General features: G+C 29.1%; 2 protein-coding genes across 2 annotated transcripts in view; one reads left to right on the forward strand and one right to left on the reverse strand.

Moving 5' to 3' along the window:
• The window catches only part of LOC124534126 (serine protease persephone-like), a 31,487-nt gene extending 28,455 nt beyond the window's left edge, over positions 1-3,032 (reverse strand). Inside the window, exons 1-2 of the mRNA XM_047109821.1 lie at positions 2,654-3,032; positions 2,356-2,431 (exon numbers count right to left, since the gene is read on the reverse strand). Coding sequence (XP_046965777.1) covers positions 2,356-2,431; positions 2,654-2,717 — 140 coding nt within the window. The 5' untranslated portion in view covers positions 2,718-3,032. The remainder of the gene's footprint in view (positions 1-2,355; positions 2,432-2,653) is intronic.
• A 1,114-nt stretch (positions 3,033-4,146) lies between these two features.
• Positions 4,147-9,844, forward strand: LOC124534079. The gene is made up of 6 exons (XM_047109746.1): positions 4,147-4,456; positions 5,165-5,390; positions 5,517-5,750; positions 6,138-6,470; positions 7,114-7,242; positions 7,477-9,844. The coding sequence occupies exons 1-6, from the start codon at positions 4,343-4,345 to the stop codon at positions 8,073-8,075; spliced, it is 1,635 nt and encodes a 544-aa protein (XP_046965702.1). The 5' UTR covers positions 4,147-4,342; the 3' UTR covers positions 8,076-9,844.
• Positions 9,845-9,983: the final 139 nt, after the last annotated feature.

Genomic DNA, 9,983 nt, shown 5'->3' on the forward strand with positions numbered 1-9,983 from the left:
GATCTTTCAAAAATAATTATTTTTAGTCGACAACATACATCCGCAAAATTCATATAATTGAAATATTTCGATCCAAATCTTTGAAATTCAATGACATCGGCCGGTCATGATCAACGGGCGGCCATGTTTGTCAAAAGGAACTTTCCGAATACTTACTACTTTTGAATGTATGTTAATTTATTAATTATGTTTCTTGAACGTGCCATTCAATCTCGATCTTGTACTCTCCATGGCACGTGACATTGGCGAAATAATTTGCTTTGCTCTCTTGGCACAAATAAAAGCAAAAAAATTTGATAATTGTCGAAATAAGTAATTTTTCCTTCTTCACCATTTAAATAGAAAATATATTGACGATGATCACAACGTTTTTAAAATGTTAAATGAAAAGTGAATGATAAGCCATATTTGTTTAGTTATATTTATTTTCCCTGAACGCAGCCGAATATATCATTTAATGATTGAAACTTTACATCAGTTATTTAGGTTATTTCAATAGTTAGGATCAAAGATAAACGACTATTATACCTACTGCTGTTATTAGTCCATTTTATCAATACAAATAATGACACCAACAAATATTACAGGGTTTTATTGTGTCAAATAATCTCTGAATGTTATTTGCTCAACTCAATGAAACCAGTTATCGAATAACATTGACGGATCACTGAAAAAATACTTTGGTGTAGATATATCTTGTGCCCAATTAAAAAAAAAAAACATAATGTTGAGCAGCACATGTATATATTAAGAACGTATACACTTTAAATGAATGAAGAAGTGAATGAGTTTGAGATGTTCTAAAAATTTTATATCATATATCAATTTTTAAAAGTACTTCGGTACTTATTTTCCATTCATGTGTAACTTAAGCTAAGTTCTTAACATATAATATAACAGTATACCTACATAGACACTTATTTTTTCTTACGCCAATTAAACTTCTGTGGTTTTTGTTTTTTAAGTTATCCAAACTACTATCTGTAGCTTTGTGGTTTTGGCAAAGTTATATATGACACGTGAATGTTTCATTTTTCCTTTACCGCATGTTACAAGCTAAATTATAAAGGCAAATTGATAATAACTATACTGTAGCGGTGTTTGCCCAGGCTTTGTTACATAATCTTTGATTAAGATCCGCGTAATATCCGCATATGAGTGTAAGAGTTATTTTGTTAATTAATTGTTGGAGGATAACTCTTGATATTAATTAATAACGTTCTTCTTTATTCAAATTAAGCAAAGAATATATACAGAGATACAGTAATGAAAATTAAATTTATCACAATGTTCCGGTTCCAGCGTATTCAGCTGAGAGCCCTTTCAAATTCCTGCCAATGTTTTCTTTTTTTTATAATGTTGCCAACTTCAAAAACTTCTTAGATTAATTTAATTGAATTTCTTTGATTACTCAGATGAAATATAAATATATTAAAGAAATTCATGACAACAATTTTTAAATCTATCCGTAATAGAAATGATAAAGACTAATGGCAAACTGACCAAAAAACATCCAATTCAGCTGATTAATCCAGAATTCCACTAATAATAATACAATACTAAACAAAACAAAGATAAACTCGCAGTCAATGAAGAAGTCGTGCTCATAAAGTCCAGTGCAACTTTTTGACATTAATTTTCCAATCCAGAATTCCTGATCGTGATGCTGTCCGGCAATAAAATCGGGCACATTAAAATAACCTTATTTAAATATAATAAGTATTATAAATAATAAAAAATATTTATAAAACAAAGTATAAAACATAGGAAAAAACAAAGTCGCTTGCCGCTGTCTGTCCCTATGTATGCTTAGATCATTAAAATTACGCAAAGGATTTTGATGCGGATTTTTTTCATAGACAGAGGAATTCAAGAGGAAGGTTGTGTTTACAATACATGGGCAATATAGCAAGATTCACTGAAAGTTTGAGAAGTTTCTAATGTAATATCGAAAAGAAATCGAAGAGTTTTATAGGTTTATAAATCTATGGATTTCCCCAATGGGAGGGCGTAACCCAACCCGAAGTCTACATAATAGAATACTACTAGATACGCCTATGGGCAAGTCTTATCTTACAGAGATAAATGGAATCACAATAATATACCAAGGTGGGTATTCCTGTGGATTTACTGAATTTTTTTAATCACACATGTATAACAATCACCGTACAATTAGATGAGCTCACTATGTATTTAAATTATATGATGCAATATAATTGAATTACGCAAAAAAAACAACACGTTTTAATAAACAATTCTCTATTTTAAATCATAAAATCCGCTATTTATACTGAATTACGTCTGTATAAATTGACAATTGTTGTGTTTGTAACATGCTGTATATAAATAAATTACCTCAAAGCGTCTTCGCAGTCGGTCACTAATTTGCAAGTTCCATCTAATAGATCTTCGCTCGGTTCACAATCTTCACCTAGAATGATTTCACTTATACGAAATGTTTTAAAGATAAACAAACCAAGTACGATAAACAAAGACCATCAAACCGGTTTTCATGGGTTTCATAATTGTAAGCTAAGATTCAATTCAATAGATATTCGTATTTTACTATATTATTAGTTACCTTTTGTTCGTATTATGCTTAAATATTTTTTTTGTTACAAGGTACGGTAAGGTTTTGTACAACATTACCTACCTATTGATCCGGCTATAGTAGCTTGGTGTATTAAAAATAGAAAACACAACACATTCAACACCATTTTCGATTTCGTTCTTCAGTTTTTAGTCCGCAAATATCAATTACATTGAATATTTTTATTTAAAATGATGCACTATTTAAAAGTAAACAGATAGATTTTAATTGTTAAATAATAAAAAATAAATATAGAACACTAAAATCACTATCAACACACATTTTTTTTAACTAGTACAAAGACTTTTTTAAAATATTTTATTTATAAAACTTAAATTAAAAAAAAAAAAACAAATAATAATATCTGTGCGACAGCAGTTCGCCGACTTCACGTAACGGGTTATGATCAATTTATTGTAGAACAAGCTGACAAGTTTGCGTACAAATGAGCAAATGTAAATGCGAATGCAAATGCGATAAGGAATAAGTTTTATCGAAAGCGTCATTCATTAAAACAATTAGTAGTGTTTTAATTTTTGTAGAAGTATCGACGAGAATACTTCGAAATTATATTCGTTTTATAAAATTGTTTTTCACCAGCTAGTCCATTCCGACCTTTGATAATATAATAGGTTTGGAAACTAATATATTTTTTATTATTTTTTTTCAATAAGGAAAAACCTCTACCACCACAATCTGTATGGCATACAAAGTATTGTTATGTTTCGGATCGACCATTAGCTTCGGCCCTTTTAAGACGTTTTGTGATGATCTCGTTACTTCAGTCTGGCTCTAATGATTTATTTTTTAAGCATGTAAAGTCAGCGATACACATTTCTTATTGGAACTTCTTCACGTAAAACAAGTATAATGTTAAACTTACTTATGACACCTATTTACGAACCTTCAATAATATGCTTGATTATTTTTCGTAAATAATAATTTTTAGTTTCATAATATATACAGCAAAATTAAACTTAATATTACGTACAATGATTTGTACATAATGTTACTCAAAAAAAAATATATTATAAATGCGAAAATAACTCCTTACATTTGTTACCTCTTTATGCTTAAAGTTCTGAACTTATTTCGAAATTTGGTATGGAGATAGTTTTAGTTTAACCGACAGACTTTTTTTAATTTACACCTCGAATCTGTGAATGGTGAGTAACGGTTTGTGTGCTATAGGTAAAGTTATAAAGATTTCGCGCGGGTAAAGCCGCAGGTTCAGCTAGTCTATGATATAATCGAATCTGCATGAAAAAAAGGTTTTGTTTTGGGATATGTACATAATACTAAGTATAGGAAGTAACGTATGTAATTAAATTCATTCATAATATTAGTTTGCATTTGTGAGTGCGTTTTGTTTTTACACAAGTATTAATTTGTTTAAAAAAATAATATATAAAAAGTTCTTAAAATATCAACACATAAAATTTTTGAAATAATAATAAATAAATATATTTTCAGTTTCATTCATTATTATATGATGTACAATTACTAATCCTTATTTTTGACATTGTCTTGACTCTCTAGTCAAGATTCTATTATTTATCTGTGCGTTTATCCTGCCATATTGTTTTTGTAGTGGAATGGTCGTCGTTTATTAAACAATTTTATTACGTTGTACTTTATTATTTGCCTCGAAGCCAACATTACTCTATTTAATATTATTATGCGTTAATCCTCATTACTATGGATGTGCTTTATTTTTATAAATTTCGTCCCTAAATTATTTGCGGGTTCAATATGGGGGGACAAGTGATTTCATTTATTTTATTGTTTCTGTTTCAATATGTTTCTGGTCAACATTATCAGCTTTGCGAGAACAATACGAAGATAACACGTAGTTGTACAACACAGGTACGTGATTATATAATTAAGTGAATTGAAGAGAATTGCAAAGAATATTTCGATATACAGTATTGATTTATCGAACGTTGTAACCTTGAAATAGTTGTTAGTATGATATAATACGCACGTATATGTTATTGATATTGTTAATGCTACTTTTAGTTATCAAATAAGGTACGAAATGTAGATTAAAAACTATGACCTTTGTGGCCATTATTTATTATTTAAAAAAAAAAGTACATATGTAATGAGTAGTAGATTTTCAAAAATGATAATTCTTCTTATTGTAAATTTATTAGCCATTGTTATATTTATTTAGTATAATTATAAATTATGTACATACTATAAGAAAGAAAAACTAAGTAATTACAATTATCAGGATTAGTTTTACATTTTAATTAATAAATAATGACATTGTTGGAAATATTTTCTGAATTAGTAGTTGCAAGTAATAATCTACTTTTCTCTATGAAGTTTTGTCATGTACAATTTCTTGTTCTAAATTTAAATTTAAAAAAAAAATGTTGACTGCAAAGGATCTTGCAGTCACCATTTTAGTAGTATATAGGAGGAGAACCTAACATCTGTACTGTACTGTAGACAATGCTAATATCAGTTGTGTAAAACCTTTTATTGTGTCAATTAGTTATTTATTGAATAAGGCTTAAATTGAAATATATATAATTTTTAAATCTATCTAAATATTATCTGTTTTAGATATTGGGTGAAGATTATTCCGATGATAATACTTGTAAAGTAGAATATATACCACCAAATAGTTCAGACTGTACTGACAACTTTGGACCCATATCTTCGAATTCCCATATTGGTGGAGTCAGCCTCAAACCCTACATTCTTCCCGTAGTTCACCGAGACAACAGGACTTTCTATTCTGTCAATTATACTGTCCTTAATATTACATTTAGTAATATAAAATGGAAAAGTAAGAGATTTTCTCATTACTATATATGATAAATTTATTTTATGTTTGTTATCAGATAAGATTTTAATTATTGACTTTCTTATATTATTTTAGAAATGTTGCAAAGATTTTTTATTTTAATTCCAGCTATGAAATTCCGTTTTCAAAAATTCATGAACGTAGAAAGTCACTGCAGGAATATTGTCATTTCAAACGATGTCACCATAAATGAACAATCAATGCTCTACTATGACTGCTACTGGTCTCTTACCGATGGTGATTACAATGGTCAAAGTCATATACTCGATTTTGAGGCAACTGATGATGTAGTAGTGAACAGAGGGAGGTACAATTTCAATATACCATCTGCGGAAATGTTAAGTGAGTACATTATTTAAACTAAATTGTTACAATGAATAATATTTTTAAGTATATATACATAATTAGAACAAAGCACTTATATGTTGCATTTATAGTGTACAATTATTTATCCTTATTATTTTAATTGCATAGTCTATAAATACTTTAATCTGTAACAAGACAGACACAACAAAAACAGGAAACTACCTACTCTGGATAAAAAAAAATTACTATATATATTTCTTCCCAGATATTTATATTTCTTTTATATATTAAACATTAGTGTTTAAATAAATCATGATTTATCATTGTATTATTTTTATTAGGGTGTCAAATTGTCATGAAATATGTTACTATATGTTTTGACAAAATAATTAACTCTAATATTATATTTTAATTGTATTACAGGTCCAACCATTAGCGAAAAAGATTGGAAGCCGTTTGTGTACATAGAAATACTGACAAGCTCGATGAAATTACATATAATGCCTCCTCCGTCTCAATTAAAGATAACGGCATATCAGATTGAAGTTATGAAAGAGTGTAATAAAGGGACTAAGTGCAAAGAAGCAGTTAAAAGCACAACAATCAAGTTAAGAAACAATACTCAAGAAGTAACATATGATTACAGCTTATTAATAAGTGCTGGAACATACTTCTTTGTTGTTACACCGATACATGAAAAATGCAAGAGAGGCCAAGTTAAATGTCAATCGGTAGAGAGTCCAAGGATAATTATCAGTGAGTTATCATATTTTTTTATTTCAAACTAGAAATGGTTCACAGCAAGCACGCAGGTATCAATTTGTACTGCAGCAGTTTTACATCTGGTCTTTCGCATAAAAAAATCAAAATCAAAATAAACTTTATTCAAGTAGGCTTTTACTCGCGCTTTTGAATCGTCATTTTACAACTAACTACCACCGGTTCGGAAAGTAGATTCCGAGAAGAAAAGAGATACATACAATAATAAAGAGTCGGAAGTGTGTGCACAATATTTGAGATCTATTTTTGGATATGGGTTCCAACCTTAATTTGCTGCAAGAGAGCATTACATATTTACATAGAGTTGCTAACCACTACCCATAATATTATGTATATTAAATGAAAAATTGTATGATATAAGTCATAAAATAGGAGGCGAATAATAATGTTATGATATAGGGTGTTGCTAATGGCTTTTAAATACATATCTGGAATTAAATCATGACATGATATATAAGACTGCGTCTTTGTTGCTGATGTGTATGTGAATTCTAAGATAGTAAAATCTACTGTTATTATATTTTAGATATTTTAATAGATGTGTACAAAATGTAACAAATCATTTTGTGATGATGATGAAATGATGACCACATGAAATGGTTTCCTTTATACTTTCCAGGTAGTGAAGTTCATCAGAAATTAAACATCTGTATTGCCAGCATCACGGCTCTGGTTGTCGCAACTCTGTTTGCATACTATATTGTTCTCCGTGTGATCCGTCGTTATTGGTGCAAGGAGTATGGAGAGAGTGAGTTTTAACTGTTTTTAAATTTATAAAATCAATGATTTCATTGCTAAAGTTTTAATTTAATTTACATATTTCAAACTATATTAGATGTGCCTCTATTTAAACAATGAGATAGTGTATAGTTTTCTTAATTTTTGTGTTGACTCTACTTTTTGCATATGAGTAACGTGTTTTGGATTTCATATAGTGTTTTATCTTTTACAACTAAACTATTAATTCATTGTCACATTCCAGAAATTCCACCTCCACCGAAAATTCTAGTAATCTATTCACCGGCGAACCGACTACATGCTGAATGTGTGGCTTCATTTGTTGCTTACCTCCGGTCTGAATATGGCTTCGATGTAATGTATGACGGTGATATTTCTAAAACATCTCACAGTGATCCAGTTATATGGGCAGATGAAGCAATCGAACTGGCTACTCATGTTATTTACATAGTTGGTCCAGCTGAAAACACAAATCTTTACAACAACATATACGATAAACCCATAATAGCACACAAGGACGTTGACCTCATTCTTCTAAATCACTTAAAAGGTGCTAGAGTATCAAGCTGCTTAAAAGTCATCAATGTCTTCTTTGAACACTCCAATGGCAGAGTACCGAATGAAACAAAACACGATAAACCATTCTTTTTGCTCAAGGACTGGCAGAAATTAATTGCGTACTTGTCAAAGAATTTGCTTCCCAAGAAACAGATAATGCGGACAGAGAGAGGACGTTGCTTCCTGGAAGACTTAACGAGGGCCAAAGAGTTGCTTAATGGAAGAAATGACGATGTTATAATCAGGTGTGAAAAGAATTTAATGGAGAAAAAGGTACTATTGTAATTGGGCATACAAGGAAATATCTTTGTTATTTCAAAAGGAATAAATGTTATAATAGCATTAATCTTTTGTTAATAAATGTGAATTAATCAGTTTTTAGAAATAATAATTGTTTGTTCCTAAAAATAATATCAAGTATTTCAGAAGAAGTATATGTATAATAGAGATGATTTATAATTTTAAAGCATTTCTTCTAATTTAATAGATTTCTTTGTAGGTGAACTTTCGGAAACAAAATTTATATATATTTGAGGAATAAATTGTTGAAGACAAGTGTTGTTTGTGAATAAATGTGAGTTATATTGAGGAATTACAATGTGATTCGGACGTAACACTGTTGATATAAAGCAGAAGTGATTTTAGAAGTGAGAACCGTTTTGTTTTGGTAAAGCACAAGTTATTAGTTTCCATGGTATTATTGATAAAATGTTGTCTATTTTTATTGATATGTAATGATTTGATATAAAAATATTCAATGTAAGGGTAAAATGTTTAGTGTATGACTATGATATTTTTCTATGTAAGCAAATTACACTGACTGCTTAATTATCTCGATCACATAAATATTGTTGTAATTCGAGAATATTTTTGTGGTTATATATAATTGTTATGTCTACCCAGTTAATTAATATAAAAATTTATAAGCCACGCCTCCCAATGTATGAAACAGGCCCTGCGTTTTCACTCATGTGTAATATAATAATTTCCTTTGGCTTGTTTTATGAAATAAAATTACTTCCAACTTACTTCATTTTTGAAATATATTATTATATATGACGTAATATTGTATTCTGTACCTGATGTTGCATTTTGTCTAGTCAATGTTGTGCTGAAAATTTCATTCTTTTTTTTTATATGGGCATACGGATTGAGACAATTTATGGCAACACTGTTGAATCTATTATCAGATGTTCGGTAGTATTCATATGATTAACATGGAATATTTTTTGTTAATCTTTACGACGTAAGATATTTTAAGAGCAGATATTGTCCTGTTTTTTTTATAAGTATGTGTACTTTGAATGAATTAATATATATAAGGGGGTGGTGTGGTTTATATACCCCGCTACTTGTATTACTTATATTATGAAAGTATATTAATATTTATATAATCTGTTGTCTTATTGTAAGTATTTCGAACAAAATGTTAAAAGAATCTTGGCACTCTTTTGTCATATTTTCATACTATTTCTACCATATATATCTTCCAGATGCAAGTCCATAGCTATAGCTTTTGCATACAGTCCAAAGAAATTCAAACATTAAACTGAACCTATGGCTTTCCTTTCATTGATAATACTTTAAAAATAGTCTTTATTAGATGTTATTATTAAGAATTTTAATGGATATTTTATGTGTAGAATAATTTCCCTGCTTTAAATTGGTGTATTCGATAATTTAGTGCCATAGGACTCTTGAATGTATGTAAAATATTTTTTATAAAGGTGATTTCGGCTGCTCCATTTGTGATGGGGTTTATTAAACAACTATTCGGTGTTATGAAAAGTTGTTTAAAGATAGATGCTTAAGATATCGTGGATGAATAAAGATTTCTGTCACATGTAAAGTTAAATTACGGTGATATTGGTTGTTTATACATCTGTATCCAAATGAGGCAGCCACGGTTTATGTCCGAAACTTTCTTAAGTACCTATATTCGACGTTGATCTCAATTCCAAACTGTTGGAGTGAACGTGTTCTATCATTATACAGGACTTTTAAGCTCAATATATACTTTGTGATGTATTTTTGTAAATAAAATCTTAAATAATTGTTGTTTTATTCATTTTATATGTATATTTTGTTTTTATACGTACACATGGAAGGGATGAAGAGTTTTGATGTACAGTCATTACAATTCAGAGGTGATGTCTGTATTAAAAAAATATTTACAATGATGTTAAATGATTT

The sequence above is a fragment of the Vanessa cardui genome, chromosome 12, assembly GCF_905220365.1.
Source record: "Vanessa cardui chromosome 12, ilVanCard2.1, whole genome shotgun sequence".
NCBI classification, from domain to species: Eukaryota; Metazoa; Arthropoda; class Insecta; order Lepidoptera; family Nymphalidae; genus Vanessa; species Vanessa cardui.

Coding starts and splice junctions, on each gene's coding strand:
- LOC124534079 (XM_047109746.1), top strand. CDS start 4,343: ATGGGGGGACAAGTGATTTCATTTATTTTATTGTTTCTGTTTCAATAT. Junction 5,751..6,137: donor ACCATCTGCGGAAATGTTAA/GTGAGTACATTA, acceptor ATTGTATTACAG/GTCCAACCATTAGCGAAAAA. Junction 7,243..7,476: donor GTGCAAGGAGTATGGAGAGA/GTGAGTTTTAAC, acceptor GTCACATTCCAG/AAATTCCACCTCCACCGAAA.